Genomic DNA, 17,553 nt, shown 5'->3' with positions numbered 1-17,553 from the left:
AGCTGTCATGAAATGTTTCCAGGAAAGACTTGCTGTCATCAGCCCTCAGGTTGAACGCTTGGGTTTCACAGCAGTCATACAAGTTGATGTTGTCTTCACTTTTTCTACTCACAGATTGTAAGAAGATTGAAAAGGCTGATATAATATTCCTGGTGGACGGCTCAGAAAGCATAAGCAGGCGCTTCAGAAGCATGCAAGTGTTTATGGAGTCTGTAGTGAACCGGAGCATAGTCAGTACGGACTCTACCCATTTTGGAGCCATTCTTTTCTCCAAAGAACCTGAAATCCAGTTTGATCTGAAAGAATTCAACTCCAAAGGAGAAATTCGTAAGGCTATAGAATCTCTGGTGCCGCCAAAAGATATCACACGCACCAGCGCAGCTTTGGAATATTCATTGCAGTTCTTCAACAGGGAACGCGGTGGCAGGAGAGATTTCCGCGTTCCTCAGATTCTCATGGTGATCACCGATGGGGAAGCCTCAGACCCCGAAAACCTAAGTAAAAATTCGGATGCACTGCGAGCCAATGGCATTACTGTCTTCAGTATAGGTGTAGAGAACGCAAACAAGAATGAGCTGCTGATCATGGCGGGATATAATCAATCCCATGTCTTCTATGTGGATGAATTTGAGCAGCTGGAGACTCTGTACAGCCAGATATCTACAGTCATCTGCCATATCACCAAACGTCGTAAGTATGGAGAACGAATGTGTTGTGTTAAGATACACAACTTACACTGTCTACATGTATACATACATAGAAAAAGTTTTGGATATTTCACTTTCAGGTGAAATTGATGGAAAATATCAAAAGTTCACTCTATATTGAAATAGTGGTGGTGCCTTTATCTGAAACACTGTGAGCTAGTGCTGGTCATGTCAATGTCTAATGTGACGTTGAGCATCAACTCCAGTTTGACATGGCGCCTCCTGCTGTCCACAAGTCCTCTTATCGTCTGCTGAAGCGTGGCGTCCCTCTCTTGTTGAAAGAGGGCCCTGGGGTCATCAAGGTTTTGGGGTCCAGCGTTACAAGCCTCTACAGCAAGGGCCTCACACTCCATTCCTCAAGGGCCAGAGTCCTGCAACTTTTACAAGTGTCCCTGCACTTGAAATAAATGGTTAAACTATCTCACTAGCATGCAGTCAGGCTCTACGGAGCTTTGCTATGAGCTAATATTTGAGTCAGGTGTGCTGAAGCAAAGAGATATGGGGGAGTTTTTCTGCCATAATTTGAGAGCACACATTTTCATTTTGAAAGCAAGACTTCATGTCTTTCTTCAATGGCCTCAGCTTTCTGCTCCGTGTTACAATAAATATCTGAAAGCAGTGTGCAACTGATTGATAACAACCTTCTGATCAACCCTGTTACAACATATTCACAACAAGATATCTATCCATCTGTCTAATTTAACCTATTTTAGCTAATCTATCCCTTTGGGCTGGTGCAGGTTGCTGCAAACAATAGCAGTCACACAGACACACCCACTAGAAGAAAACAAACACACTCGGTACAACACTTTCATTCTATTGGCTGGGAGGTTGCCAGGCAACTATACATTTCTGTTCCAAGCATGAACAGAAAATGTTTCGCAAGCCAGCAGAGGTTTGCAAACGGAGATTTGATCTGAGCAGAGACAAGTTTTGAGCGTGAGGAGGTTTGAGAAAGCACAGAGAATATTTGAAAGTGAGCAGAAGTTTTGAGACATGAAGTCCTGCTTTCAAAATTAAAATATGAGCTCTTGGATTATGGCAGAAAAACTCCCCCAAAAGAAGACATGGAGAGCTGTGGTCCAGGGACATGAAATCAGGCCTGTGTTCTTCATGCAAGGGCTCAATGACAGATAAATGAGATTTTTCAGGTAGCATGTCACAAAATGTAGGGCGGTTCTGGATTGACAAGACCCGCCTGTCTTTCCTGTAACACCACCACCAAGAGCTAGTTTGGTGACACCATCTTCACCTATCATAGGTGGCCATAATTCCTGCTCAACATCAATCAACTTTTATTAGCATATAGCACTGAAGGCCATTGGTGTCAGGTCCAGTGTAAATGCTCCTTGGTTGTGGTGGTGTGGTCCACTTCCCCCTGCAGGTCATCTAGCCTGCAGATCACGCTAATGGAAACGGTCCGGAATGGTCTGAGCCTCTCAAGTCCACTTCCTGCTTTTGGAGTGGTCTCTGGTCCACTTGGTGTTCCCAAATGTATTCAAACTGTGCCAGAGTCCACTTCTACCAATCCGAGACCAAGGTTTATTGGCGGACCAGAGTTCACTTTTTTGGTTCACATTCACAGCTCCCAAACACACCAGGGAAGTGTGTTTGGGGACAATGTCACATTGCAAACTCCAGTCTGGTGATACAAGGCTGGTTAAATTGGATTATTGGTTCATCCTGAAATTTCACCTGAAAGCCAAATATCCCTAGGTCTTTCTGGTCAGAGTATGCATATTTGTATGTGAATGTGAAAGCAATGTGTTATGATTATCGTCTGATCATCTCAGCTGTTCTCACTGCGGATGTGTTGTTTTTTCTTTGGCAGCTTGTGAAATGATGGATCTGGTCTTTCTGATTGATCGTTCCGGCAGCATCACCTCCTCAAATCACAAAATTGTGAAAGACTTCACAGCAGACATAGTGACCACGTTGGATGTCGGAGAGGAATTTTCACATGTTGGACTCGCGCAGTTCGCTGAAGAATTCCAACACGAGTTTTACCTTAATAATTACTACTCTGAAAGTGACATAGTTAAGAAGATAAACGACATAGATTATTTAGGTGGAGCAACCAACCTTGGCAATGCCTTGAGGTCTATGGGGGAGTATTTCACCCCGCGTCGAGGCAGCCGCAACCAGAAAGGGGTGCCCCAGAATCTGGTGGTGATTTCGGATGGTAATTCTCAAGATAAAGTGGAATTTCCAGCCAATGACCTCAGAGCACTTAACATTGCAGTCTATGCTGTAGCAGTTGGAGATGTTTATGAAACGCGACTCCTTCAGGTCACTGGTGACCCAGAAAACATTGTCCGTGTTGGTGACATAAAGAACCTGCCAAACTTCAAGACAAAGGTGATTAATGCCATCTGCGACAAGGAGAAGCCGGTTCCCACTATTGTTCCCCCTCCTCCTCCTGTTCCCACTACTGCTCGTCCTTCTCCTCTCAAAGGTAAGTTGATAAAATGTGTTTCTGTCCTATCAGATGATTCTGATGGAACAGATGGGAAAGTATTCAATCCACTTCTACCAATCCAAGACCAAGGTTTTTTGGCGGACCACAATTCACTTTTTCGGTCCACATTCACACCTCCCAAACACTCCGGAGATGTGTGTTTGGGGACAATGTCACATGGCAAACTTAATCAAACTGGAGTTTGATTAAGGCAGACTCCTTAAAGCAGATTAAGACTCTAAATCTGCCTTAAATTTAAGAGATTAAGCTTTATGTTTGCCGTAAGGCAGATTAAGGCAAACTCCAGTCTGTCTTAATCAAACTCCAGTTATGTGAATGTGAAAGCAATGTGTTATGATTATCGTCTGATCAGCTCAGCTGTTCTCACTTTGGATGTGCTGTTTTTTCTTTGGCAGAGTGTGAACTGATGGATCTGGTCTTTCTGATTGATAGTTCCGGCAGCATCACCTCAAATCACAAAATGATGAAAGACTTCACAGCAGACATAGTGACCACGTTGGATGTCAGAGAGGAATTTACACATGTTGGACTCGCGCAGTTCGCTGAAAATTTCCGACACGAGTTTTACCTTTATGATTACTACTCTAAAAGGGACATAGTTGACCTCATAAACGACATAGAACATGTAGGTGGAGCAACCAACCTTGGCAAGGCCTTGAGGTCTATGGGGGAGTATTTCACCCCGCGTCGAGGCAGCCGCAACCAGAAAAGGGTGCCCCAGAATCTGGTGGTGATTTCGGATGGTAATTCTCAAGATAATGTGGAATTTCCAGCCATAGACCTCAGAGCACGTGGCATTGCAGTCTATGCTGTAGCAGTTGGAGATGTTTATCCAACGCAACTCCTTCAGGTCACTGGTGACCCAGAAAGATATTTCCTTATTGGTGACATAAAGAACCTGCCAAACTTCAAGACAAAGGTGATTAATGCCATCTGCGACAAGGAGAAGCCGGTTCCCACTATTGTTCCCCCTCCTCCTCCCGTTCCCACTTCTCCTCTCAGAGGTAAGTTGATAAAATATCTTTCTGTCCCATCAGATGATTCTGATGGAACAGATGGGAAAGTATTCAATCCACTTCTACCAATCCAAGACCAAGGTTTTTTGGCGGACCACAATTCACTTTTTCGGTTCACATTCACACCTCCCAAACACTCCGGAGATGTGTGTTTGGGGACAATGTCACATGGCAAACTTAATCAAACTGGAGTTTGATTAAGGCAGACTCCTTAAAGCAGATTAAGACTCTAAATCTGCCTTAAATTTAAGAGATTAAGCCTTATGTTTGCCGTAAAGCAGATTAAGGCAAACTCCAGTCTGTCTTAATCAAACTCCAGTTATGTGAATGTGAAAGCAATGTGTTATGATTATCATCTGATCAGCTCAGCTGTTCTCACTTTGGATGTGCTGTTTTTTCTTTGGCAGAGTGTGAACTGATGGATCTGGTCTTTCTGATTGATAGTTCCGGCAGCATCACCTCAAATCACAAAATGATGAAAGACTTCACAGCAGACATAGTGACCACGTTGGATGTCAGAGAGGAATTTTCACATGTTGGACTCGCGCAGTTCGCTGAAAATTTCCGACACGAGTTTTACCTTTATGATTACTACTCTAAAAGGGATATAGTTGAGCTCATAAACGACATAGAACATGTAGGTGGAGCAACCAACCTTGGCAAGGCCTTGAGGTCTATGGGGGAGTATTTCACCCCGCGTCGAGGCAGCCGCAACCAGAAAGGGGTGCCCCAGAATCTGGTGGTGATTTCGGATGGTAATTCTCAAGATAAAGTGGAAGTTCCAGCCATAGACCTCAGAGCACGTGGCATTGCAGTCTATGCTGTAGCAGTTGGAGATGTTTATCCAACGCAACTCCTTCAGGTCACTGGTGACCCAGAAAGATATTTCCTTGTTGGTGACATAAAGAACCTGCCAAACTTCAAGACAAAGGTGATTAATGCCATCTGCGATGAGAAGCCGGTTCCCACTATTGTTCCCCCTCCTCCTCCCGTTCCCACTTCTCCTCTCAGAGGTAAGTTGATAAAATATCTTTCTGTCCCATCAGATGATTCTGATGGAACAGATGGGAAAGTATTCAATCCACTTCTACCAATCCAAGACCAAGGTTTTTTGGCGGACCACAATTCACTTTTTCGGTCCACATTCACACCTCCCAAACACTCCGGAGATGTGTGTTTGGGGACAATGTCACATGGCAAACTCCAGTCTGCCTTAATCAAACTGGAGTTTGATTAAGGCAGACTCCTTAAAGCAGATTAAGACTCTAAATCTGCCTTAAATTTAAGAGATTAAGCCTTATGTTTGCCGTAAAGCAGATTAAGGCAAACTCCAGTCTGTCTTAATCAAACTCCAGTTATGTGAATGTGAAAGCAATGTGTTATGATTATCGTCTGATCAGCTCAGCTGTTCTCACTTTGGATGTGCTGTTTTTTCTTTTGCAGAGTGTGAACTGATGGATCTGGTCTTTCTGATTGATAGTTCCGGCAGCATCACCTCAAATCACAAAATGATGAAAGACTTCACAGCAGACATAGTGACCACGTTGGATGTCAGAGAGGAATTTACACATGTTGGACTCGCGCAGTTCGCTAAAGATTTCCGACACGAGTTTTACCTTTATGATTACTACTCTAAAAGGGTCATAGTTGACCTCATAAACGACATAGAACATGTAGGTGGAGCAACCAACCTTGGCAAGGCCTTGAGGTCTATGGGGGAGTATTTCACCCCGCGTCGAGGCAGCCGCAACCAGAAAGGGGTGCCCCAGAATCTGGTGGTGATTTCGGATGGTAATTCTCAAGATAAAGTGGAAATTCCAGCCAATGACCTCAGAGCACGTGGCATTGCAGTCTATGCTGTAGCAGTTGGAGATGTTTATCCAACGCAACTCCTTCAGGTCACTGGTGACCCAGAAAGATATTTCCTTGTTGGTGACATAAAGAACCTGCCAAACTTCAAGACAAAGGTGATTAATGCCATCTGCAAGAAGGAGCGTGTTTCCACTACTGCTCGTCCTCTTTCTACTACTTCCACTACTGCTCGTCCTGTTCCTCCCCCTGGTAAGTAGATAAAATATCTTTCTGTCCCATCAGATCAGTCTGTGTTAACCTGAAGAAACTCAAGCTGCCTCCTTTTCTTCCTTTAGATGAAAAGTGCAGAATCGACATCGCCGTAGGGTTTGATATTTCTGCAGGTACCATCAATGTGCCGCTTTCCAAACTAGTTAACCCCCTCTCGGATATCATCCGTTACGTTGCTAGGGTGAACGACCTGTGTTGCTCGGATCCTGTCCCGACCCAGATCTCCTACAATATCGTGGGTGACAATGGCAGGTCCTTTTTCGACACAAACTTTGAGCTTTTCAATGAGAATGTTCTGAGGAACGTCATGGACTTCTCATGGTCCCGGGCCACTTTGCTCAACCCTGCCATGCTCAGATATTTCAGGAACAAGTTTGTGTCCAACTCCAGAGCCAAGGTCAAGGTGAGGTTACGTCTTCCTGCGGTCAGTTCCTCCTAAATCTGAGATTGAGCTCAATCAGCTGCATCATATCTTTTTATTTTTTATTTTAGTTTTTGTTATTTTTGCAGTTTTAGAGACCCACATACATACATTGAACAGTTGGACCCCCCTCTAACAAAAAATTACAGAGCAACTAGTTTGACAGGAGCATTTGAGTGATAATCAACAAAAATAATGAAATAGGTAAATACATTAATCATACAGTTGGTATCAAGCTCCGATGAGTGATCCATTTCTTCCAGAATTTATTGTACTTATGAGGCAAGTCTTAATGAAAAAGTCAGTCTCTCATTGGGTGAATTTCCTCACTCATGTCCTTCCAGTCCAAACATGACGGTGGTTCCACATCCAGCCACCGGCGAGTTACAGCTTCCTTTAAACCCGCTAATAATATTAGTAAGAGATATCTATCAGACTTCTCCAGTTCCTGAGGTAAATTACTCATTTAAACCACAGTAACATCACAGCGTAAATTTAAATCCATTTTAGTATTGATTTCTTTGATCACTTCTGACCTATAGGGGGCGATCTTAATACATTCCCAAAAGATATAAAAATGTTCTGCAGACACATTCCCACAGTTCCTCCAACATTTTGCCTTTTCAGTATCATTACAATGGATCTGGTTTTTTTGGGAGGTCTTCTGTTGCTCCAATCTAATAGGATTTTAAGTATAAATGTCTCGTCCACAATGATTTTATACTGTTATTGTAAAGGTGTCTTAGCTAGAGGTATCTAAAACCGTCGCATTTTTCCAGGTTATAGTTATCTTGAAGTTGTTTAAATAATTTTAAATCATTATTCTTTGTAATCTTCCAGTAACATGTTACACCTTTTAGTGACCACTGTTTAAATCTCCATCAGGGTCTATCTCCTTCCATGTAGCCTCACATGTCAGGTCTGGTCACACCCACCCACCCACCCAACCAACCAACCAACCACCCAACCAACCAACCAACCCAACCAACCACCCAACCAACCAACCAACCAACCAACCAACCAACCAACCAACCACCCACCCAACCAACCAACCAACCAACCAACCAACCAACCACCCACCCACCCAACCACCCACCCACCCACCCACCCAACCAACCAACCACCCACCCACCCACCAACCACCCACCCACCCACCCACCCACCCACCCAACCAACCAACCAACCAACCAACTAACCAACCAACCACCCAACCAACTAACCAACCAACACTCACTCACTCTCATCTGCGCCGCTCTGTAATATTCCTCCAGATGTGGTAAAGCCCATCCACCCCTTTCTTTTGACAGCTGTAGTGTCTGGAATCTTCCTCTCGGTTTTTGTTTAGCCCAGATAAAATTTGAGATTATTCTGTCCCAATCAGCTGCATCATATCTTGAGAACACTGTTGCAGTTATGACTGTTATCAATGAAAATATAGGATGTGATCTGTTTCAGAGGTACACAGTTTCATCTTAGAACATAATTGCATTCTTTTCAAATATGTAATTATGGAATAAGATGTCCGACAACCATGAAGAAGCCTGGACTGACTAGACAGATGTTCAGCCGTCAGTCACTGACTCCCCCACAGCAAGCATAGCAAACGCTGGGCTGACACCTGGACATACTGTTAAATTGGTCCATATTTCTGGATTAAAATCCTTTTTATTGCTCTAATTTCATATTTTATTTTATTTATTAGAAGCTGTTGGATTTTTACTGAGCTGAAAGCCAGAATCATCAAACCAAACAGAACAAACCAGTGAAATATTTCCCCTTGTGGGATGGATCCATATCTCTCGTTTGAATTGAATGATTTAAATAAAGATCAGTTCCAATGACATTTCATTTACTTGGAGTGATCTGTATTGTTTCTCCAGGTTTCAGAGCTTTTAACACCTTAACTAATCTAATGTGATGGACATTTTCCATCAGGTGCTGCTGATTTTCTCTGACGGACTTGATGGAAACGTGGCGATACTGAAGCAGGAATCTGAGCGGCTAAGAACCTCTGGTAACACCACCACAAATTTCCAGTTTCATTTGAACTTCAGCTGCAGATTTATGTCGCTTTTCTCCATTTTCTTAACTTTGGGTGATGGTTATAATAGGTAATATCATATATATTCAATCATATTGATATGAAAATGATGAAGAATCGAAAGACACGTAATTTAACCAATTTTAGCTAAAGAAGAGCCATTGAGCTGTTTAACAGTAGTCTGGGTCTTTTTCTTATCAGGACATCCTGAGCAGTTAAAAAACAACCTTAGATTGTTACATCATCACCTTATTTAACAGAAGGTGGAGCTCAATCTAATGATTGGCTCACTGACACTGATTTAAAGAATCAGTACTGAAGCCTTAGCTGTTTGTCTTCTGCAGGAGTCAGCGCCCTGCTAGCCGTGGCCTTGCAGAACGCGAATCCCACAGAGCTCCAGAAGATCGAGTTCGGACGGGGATACTACTACCAGACTCCTCTGACGATCAGCGATAGGAGCATCAGCAGCACCATCCTGAAAGAGATGGTGAGTTTAGAAGAGCCTGCCGTCACATGCAAAGAATCTTTATGTCTGATTAATAGCACAGATGCTGTTAGCTGGCGTTGCTACCATAAAAGCTAACATGTCTTTACATCATTAAACCAGGAAACTGTTTTGCAGAGGACAGGATTGAGATAAAAGTTTTGCTGAATTGCTATTGTTGAATTTAGATTCTTGCATCTTCTGTGTGACTTCTTGCAGAGCTCCGTAGCGGATCGGGTTTGCTGCAACGTTTCGTGTAAATGTTCAGGACCTCCGGGTCCTCGTGGTCCTTCTGGGCAACCTGGAACAAAGGTGAGGGAAAAACTTTTCTCTGTTTCCAGAACTACAGCGATGTTTCGATTGCATGTTCACTGTCAGGTCCAACAGGCTCACTGAGTCGGCCTCGTTCCTCATCTTACCTGCGTTCTGGACAGTGGTCTGAACAGTAACTTTGTCAGGTAACTTTAAGTAAGAAGGGAAAAGTCGATCCAAACCTTTGTGGTAGCCCAGACTTTGTCTAGGAGAGAGGCAGGGTTAAACAGTGAAACACTGGGTCAGCCCCAACAGCAGCACTTTCACCAGCAAAATCAATCCAAACACATGCTAAACCAGGGTTTGGATATTTTATATCTGGGTAACGGGGAAAGGCTCATGTAAATGACAGAAACAATATTTTCTACCACAATAATACCCAATTTCAGCAGCTAGATGAAAAAACATACATGGAATCTAAACACAGATAACCAGAGAAACACAAAGCCAGGAGAGTTAAGAAGTTACCGTTCAAATGTAAAGCTCAAACTCTTTCCAACAGTATCAGTGATCTGTATACAAAACTCGCTGAACCAAGAAAAAGACGAAGCTCATTTCATGAAGCCCAAAGCATAAAAAGAGTCCTACCTTTCATTTTTTAGGGTTTTATTCCAGGTTGCAGAAAATATTTCCACTCGGCTCCGAAAATAGAAACTGAAGACTAAAATAAAATATAATAGTATAAAAATATGACGATTATTACGCAGAAGAAACAAGTTTTCAACATCAAACATTCCATAAAATAATAGTTTGGTCAGAACAGGGTAATGAACCGAACGGCGAACCGAACGGCGAACCGAACGGCGAACCGAACGGCAGCGGGCAGGCGAACCGGGCAGGCAGCGGGCGAATGAACGAGCGGCGAACCCGAGCGCGAGCAACCGAACGGGCGAGCCGAACGGGCGAACCGAGGCGAATCAACGCGGCGGTCTAACTCCGCCCACTGGCACTGCGAGGAACCTGCAGCTGAGTTTCACTGCTTCAGGGGTTCCCAACATCAAAACGCTGCAGTTTCTGCCTCTGAGCTCCTGCGTGTTTCTCAACAGGGCTCGCCTGGCCTGAAGGGCCACGGAGGCTATCCTGGAGACGAAGGCTCTCCTGTGAGTACGATCTGCTCTGACACTATGCTGCTTTCAAAGACTGCCGTTTTTTTGGCTTAAATGAACTGTTCGGTTTGACGGTGCCCCTGGTTCGGCTGCTGCAGGGCAGGCGAGGGCCTCCGGGTATGAAGGGGACTCAGGGCACCAAGGGATGTCCTGGAACCAGAGGACTGAAGGTACGGCGGGAAAAAGCTGCAGCAACCTGGGAAGCTCTCTCTGCTGATTTAGGGTTTAGTTACTAAAGTAAACACACCTTTTCTCACGTTACAAGGTCGACTTCCAGAACTTTATGTGACGGACCGACACTAAATTAGAGATCTGATGTTAATCTCTCAGTTGGTTCTTATATTGGAAAAAAAATCTAGATCGGGTATCAATGCATCTGATTCATAAGGGCAGATCTATTCAGCCTAGTTCTATGCTCTGTGTTGTGATCAAGTTTTGTTATTATTATTTATGTTAAAACGATGTACAGCATTTGAGATATATATAGCACTGGGGTCACGCTGCACTTTTTTGTTGTCATTTGAGGGACACCATTAAAAGAAATGCTGTCTGTACTATTATAGTGGTACAATAATACCATACCAATAATACCATATAATAATGCACTTTTATGCAGTTTAGTTGATATTCACCTAGCTGAACTGTGAATCCAGATCCCATCACACATAATGCAGATGAACACATCTAACTTTTTCTCCATAGTGACAAAAGCCACTGACTGTGGCCCAATAACTTATAGTAACTGAAACAAAAAACCTAAAAATAATGTTTAAACCAAACACTGAAGATAGATTTTAGATAGAAAAAAATTATTTTAAAGAAAAATACTATTCTGTCCTGCTGCTACAGGTTTAGCATTGAGATGCCATTTTGGGCTCGAATAGCTTCGCTAACAGGCTAACTCTTTTTAGCGCTACCTGAACATAAGAACAGACTTTCCCAGCTTCCAATCAGATTGTTGTTTTTTTGAAACAGAAATTTAAGTCTTTGTCGTCCATTGCTGCTGTTTACAGGCGTACCAGAAACAATGACGGCTCCCTGAGCCTTTTGCATGTAAAAAAAAAAACAAATAAAAAAATCAAAATGAATGAGTTAAAGTCTCAGCCTCAGTTGGAAGTTTTATGGAGTTTCAGACGGAAAATTGAAAACCTTCAGACAGAAAACAACAGCTAATTGTTGACTAAATAAGACTGTAAGCTTTTTAAAACGTGAACTGTGTTCATATTAACACAGCCTTCCTGAGGCTGAGATACTGACAACTTTGATTACTTTGCTCTCTCCGTGGTGTTTACACTGCAAGAAGGAGCCAGCACTGTACAAGTTTAGATGAGGTCAGAACAAATTAGGCTTTGGCTTGTGAAAACTAAAACTGACTCCTGCTCCTTTCCTTGGGCTGCCAACAAAATACTGGGTGAAAGAAAAACTTAACGGAGCCGAAAACAAGCATCTTGTTCGCTCGCTGAGGCAACAGCTAAACTAAAACCATCTTTAAAAATTTGTTCCCACAAACCCTTCAGAGTTTTAGATTATATGGGGGCGACAATAGCACTAATTTATTAAAATCTATTATTTTTACAGCTTATATTGATATGTACTGTTCTGGGGAAAAAATAAATGAGCCATTTCGTTATTAGATGTTAAATCAACTAAGTGGAAGTTGTTGAGGAAATGACATTAAGTCTATAAATGTATTTATTTATAAGGATTTAGATGCAATTTGCTATTCACTTATACGTTCCTACATATCCTAAGAATTAGTTTTTGGATCTGTTCCGTCACGTTTCTCTATTATTACTAACAAATTATTTGATGACTGAATCAATAGGTTAACAATTAATTAATCAAAACAACCCCATAGCAGCATCAATGCTAGCGCATCTGCTAGCTACATCGCGCTAGCATGCTATTCGCTAGCAGCAGTTAGCATCATTTCCTCGAGCAACGGCATCGTTCTGAATCAGCTCAAAACAGAAATACAAAGGGATTTACCTTTTATATGCCTCTTGCGGTCTGTTACTGGTTAATAACTCAACATTAACCGCTTTATTACACATTTTACTCTCTTATTGTCTCACTTCTGCTCCAATGTGCGCCAATTTTTTACACCCTAAACGAATTTATGCAACATTCAAGGCACGTCGTAAAAATGTAAACGGTCTGTTTTAGTCTGCTTAAAACTAGATTTTGTATGAAATGTGTATTACATTTTAAATTGCAAAAACAAATTCTCATTTCAAAGAAGAGATTTATCATATTCAGTTCAAACGGCGCCGCATCTGTATTTCAGAGTTAACCTACTGACAGGAATGTATTAATTTAAACAATTTTCTGGTATGTGGAGATGTGAGCTAAACATTTAGCTTTATGCAGCTGCTCCCAGCTTCCTGTTTATTCATTGCACTTTGAGCGAGCGTTGTTCTTATGGATGTCTTGTTTCCTTTGGCAGGGATCTCACGGCTTCTCTGGAAACAGGGCGAGTCACTGAACTCTGCTGGAATGAGTGAAATGATGCATTTAGCGTTTATGATAACAATTCATAGAAGGTATGTAAAGTGTAGGATTTGGCTGGATGGCTGACTGTTTCTCTGCTGCAGGGTGAAGATGGAGAAGATGGACTGAACGGAGTGGATGGAGAGCAGGTAGGAATTTATGTTTCTCCAGCAATTCAAACTTTGTTTATTCATTCATAAATTAACTTATTTTACTAATTAAAGTTGTGTAGAGATAAAGTCCTGCTTTTATTTATGGTGATTATATCTCACTTAAATCCATAATTTAGTTTTCTTATGCATATGACATCAGAACAATGGGCGGGGTCTTGGTGCGTCACGCTGCAACGTGTCGATAGCAGCTTCACTTCAGAGACCGATCAGGATAACCTGTCAGCTAACTGTCAGCTTTATCACAGAGGAAAGTTTTCAGCCTCGTCTTTAAGTAGACGCAGCGTCTGCTTCCTGGATTCAAACTTCCAATCCTCTCATGAAGTTTTTGTTGGCTCTAGTGGCCTTTATTTGAAAGGAGTTCAACAGGAAAGAGGGTAACGAGAGAGAGAGGGACAAAATGTCTCCAGGCTGGGAATCGAGCCTGCGACCACCGTCACGAAGACTAAGGCCTCAGTACGTGGGTTGTGCTTTGCCCCTGCGCCACCACCGCACCCAATCCTCTCACAAAGTTAACCTGTCCTAAAACAATGAGTGTCACAATAGAAACTAGCATGGCTCTTTAGCTGTTCTGGTTTGAAACCACAGTGTACTGAAGGTGGCGCTGTGTGTGACCTGAAAGGGAGTCCTGAACTCCTGCTGCTGCAGAACCAGAAACTGTTGATGTGAAGCTGCAGCAGCAAGATGGAGGTCTTACCGCCATAAACTGAGCTGTCTTCTTCTTCTTCTCCTTCTTCTCAGGGAAAGGAGGGAGGGGAGGGGATGAAAGGACAGAAAGGAGATCCTGGAAGCCAGGTAAAAACCCATGAAGTCCATATCAATGCTTTTATTCTCCAACCAGTCTGGCATTTTAGGCTTCAGATTCTGAGAAGCCTTTTGTTGATTATGGGCTCTACAGACTAACCTGTCATCCTCAGGGAATCCCAGGGATCAGAGGCGAGGATGGACTGAAAGGAGACCGAGGCCTGAGAGGAGATCCGGTAAGTTTCCTGCTGGTTTCTTTAAGGTTCTAAATCTGAAGCCACATTCTCACTCTGCTTCCAGCGTGTCGCTGTTATCAACCTGGATCAGCAGCAGCCCAGATATTTACTCTGTTGGTAAGAGTTGATCCGGAGCCACAACAATCAGCTGAGAGTCCTGCAGTGCAGTCAGAAAATGTTTGGTCTGAAGCTAAAGCTAAACATCATGACCTTCACTGCACCTAAAAGATTAGTGAAAAAGTGTTTCACTTGGCCTTCTTCCTCTGCTGTCCATTAGCACAGGGAGGCTAGTGTTAGTATTGGCTAGGCTAACACCTAGCATGGCTGGTCACCCCCTGAATGGTCTTCATCATCTACCGTTCATTAGCATGCTTAGGCTAGCATTAGCCTTGAATAAACTAACAACTAGCATGTCTAGGCTGGTCAACCATGACTCACTTTTGTCTTTAAACAAAATTTTACCAAGAAAAACTGTTGGAAAACAATATGACAGATTTCTGTAACCAAACACAAACCTATTGAATCATACGGAGCTGAAGTTGGCTTCTGATTGGAACATGGCTAAAGGGTGATTCCATCTCATTTTTCACATCAATTTGCTCTAATTTAAAAATATTAAATACTTAACCTCTACAAACTTGGACTAGATTATATTCTACACTAAAAGCAGAATTTTTGAAATGTAGGTTGTGATTTATTTACTTGAGCTGTGAACTAAAAGGACTTTTTGACTTTCACAAATCAAATCAAGGTGTTGCGATCAAAATCTGGCATTTAAAAGCCAACTTCAGGCGCGTGTAGTACAGCATGTTTATGCTCGGTGTCATGTTGGATTACAGTGAAGTCAGTGCATCTCATGTATGCACAGGTATTAAATGACAACCATTTTCCTTAATAAAGTTTAATTTAAAGAAAAAGAGTCAGTCTGATAAAGTGGATAACCAGCACAGGCATGCTAGCTATTAGCTTATTTGAGCCAGGCTATCCAATGCTAACGTTAGCCTTTCCATGCTAATTAACAGTAGAAGGAAGCAATCTACTGGGTGACCAGCAAAAGTATGCTAATGCTAACCTATCCAATGTTAATGCTAACCTATCCAGTGCTAATGCTAACCTGTTCAATGCTAGCCTTCCCCTATCTGTGCCAAAGGACACCAGAGGAAGTAGGCCATCCAATGGGTGACTGTTATTGGCATGCTAGCTGCTAGCCTCTTCAGAGCTAATGCAGTGACAGTTAATGACAGTTATATTTAGCTTGTTTCTTTTGTGCCAGCTTCCAAAGCTACAAAGTTTTCAGTTAAACTCCATGTCACATAAACCTCAGTACTATAAACTCCTTTTGTTAAAATAAAAAATTAAATTTTGGTTTACCTAAAATACCACTAAAAATAAAATAATTTAATATGTTCAATATTACATCTCAACTTGTCTCTATAAACGTACTGAAAATCAACTTCCTCTTATAACCTCTCAAAGTGTCTAGTCCAAGTATATCTGTTGAATAAGTCCCAACAGAAAATGTTTTTTGTTAATCTATAAACCGACACGACAAAATGTGTTTATATGTGTTTATAATGCTGATTGTGTTTTTATTCATTCTTCAAATGTGAGATGTTCATCCACAATAAATCCCAAATATTTCTGTTTTCTAGTAATAGACAAATAAAAGTCCCAGAGCAAAATGTAAATGAATAAGTTCAGTTTTATCACAATTTATCTTTAACCTCATTTTGTTAGACCAGGAATAAACAGTATTTATGATTTTCTGAGGATCAGGTTTATTCTGGATGACCTTTCACCTGCTGCCTCCTTTCTGGACGCTGCCAGGTCATTAGAGAGAGAGAGAAAAAGAGAGAGAGAGAAAAAGAGAGAGAGAGAGAGAGAGAGAAAGACGGGTTCCACATGGTGAACACCAGATTCTGGATTTTAATAAATAGCTTTAACAGAGTTTTAAAGTTTCTCATTAATTAAAACGCAGCACTTCCCAAACTACATTACCAAACTATAAATTGGGCTGGTTAGTTAATAAATAATCTGAGAAGTTGGAGTAATATTTCCATGCTGCTCTTCAGCTTTATCTGCTGCTGACGGTCCGCCTGAATTAGTAAGAAAACTGAGTCTTTACATCAACAAGAACCTGAATCTCAGATGTAGTGCTGCCAGATGTGTCAAAGTGGACGCTTCCTGAATCCACAGTCACTGAACATCTGCAGTGTTTGCTTTATTCAAAACAGGTGGACTGTAAAGGAGATTTAAGCCTGAATTAGTAAGAAAACTGAGTCTTTACATCAACAAAACCTGAATCTCAGATGTAGTGCTGCCAGATGTGTCAAAGTGGACGCTTCCTGAATCCACAGTCACTGAACATCTGCAGTGTTTGCTTTATTCAACAGGGCGAGCCAGGGCGCAACAGCAGGACACCAGGACCCAAAGGAGAACGTGGCAACCAGGGGGACCCGGTAAGAAACGTCTCATTATCAGCCCAACATTCAGGTCAAAGGTTCAGTGGAAGGATAACCTCTGAAAGCTTCTGCTGAAAGCCAGAGATGCTCTGTGGTGAGAGGAATCTGTGAATCCTTCAGGGAGATCCTGTTTGCTCTGAATGCATGTTTTTAAGGGTTGCCATGTTTTCTGTCAGGCTTGGCTCTCGATCTGCTGGAACCTTCTTGCTGAAACCTGGAGCAGCTGTAAAATTACCCAGCCAATAATTCAGACTCAGGCTGGAAACGTTCTGCTGCTGTGAAACTGGGACACACTGGGGAAATGAGGACGGTCTGGTTCAGGGAACTCATTACAGAAAGAACAGAAACCAAACTGGACTCTCACCGGCCTCAGTGGGACTGGACAGTTTATTCTGGGTTGTTAATGGATCCCAGTTAAACACAACAGAGTCGCCATAAAAACACAAAACTGAACAAATAAAGATCTGATAAACATCAGCTGATCCACATCTGGGACAATGGCTCCGATCGGATGGATGGATGGATGGATGGATGGATGGATGGATGGATGGACGGTTGGATGGATGGTTGGATGGATGGATGGATGGATGGATGTATGGATGGACGGACGGTTGGATGGATGGATGGACGGTTGGATGGATGGATGGATGGACGGTTGGATGGATGGATGGATGGTTGGATGGATGGTTGGATGGATGGATGGATGTATGGATGGACGGACGGTTGGATGGATGGATGGATGGACAGTTGGATGGATGGATGGTTGGATGGATGGATGGTTGGACGGTTGGATGGTTGGATGA

The 17,553-nt window shown here is 42.4% G+C and overlaps 1 protein-coding gene across 2 annotated transcripts in view; it reads left to right on the top strand.

The window, feature by feature from the left end:
- Positions 1-17,553, top strand: part of LOC122831325 (collagen alpha-6(VI) chain-like) — a 44,111-nt gene that overhangs the window by 9,846 nt on the left and 16,712 nt on the right. For both annotated transcript variants that reach the window (XM_044117423.1, XM_044117424.1), the window contains exons 7-22: positions 115-690; positions 2,539-3,162; positions 3,582-4,190; positions 4,610-5,215; positions 5,646-6,263; positions 6,350-6,687; positions 8,641-8,719; positions 9,091-9,233; positions 9,450-9,542; positions 10,589-10,642; positions 10,747-10,818; positions 13,095-13,121; positions 13,243-13,287; positions 14,050-14,103; positions 14,226-14,288; positions 16,682-16,747. In XM_044117423.1, coding sequence (XP_043973358.1) covers positions 115-690; positions 2,539-3,162; positions 3,582-4,190; positions 4,610-5,215; positions 5,646-6,263; positions 6,350-6,687; positions 8,641-8,719; positions 9,091-9,233; positions 9,450-9,542; positions 10,589-10,642; positions 10,747-10,818; positions 13,095-13,121; positions 13,243-13,287; positions 14,050-14,103; positions 14,226-14,288; positions 16,682-16,747 — 4,067 coding nt within the window. The remainder of the gene's footprint in view (positions 1-114; positions 691-2,538; positions 3,163-3,581; positions 4,191-4,609; positions 5,216-5,645; positions 6,264-6,349; positions 6,688-8,640; positions 8,720-9,090; positions 9,234-9,449; positions 9,543-10,588; positions 10,643-10,746; positions 10,819-13,094; positions 13,122-13,242; positions 13,288-14,049; positions 14,104-14,225; positions 14,289-16,681; positions 16,748-17,553) is intronic.

Source organism: Gambusia affinis, linkage group LG05 (genome assembly GCF_019740435.1).
Source record: "Gambusia affinis linkage group LG05, SWU_Gaff_1.0, whole genome shotgun sequence".
Classification (NCBI taxonomy): domain Eukaryota; kingdom Metazoa; phylum Chordata; class Actinopteri; order Cyprinodontiformes; family Poeciliidae; genus Gambusia; species Gambusia affinis.
The sequence above is the reverse complement of the archived record's forward strand: the minus strand, read 5'-3'. Positions and strand labels throughout refer to the sequence as shown.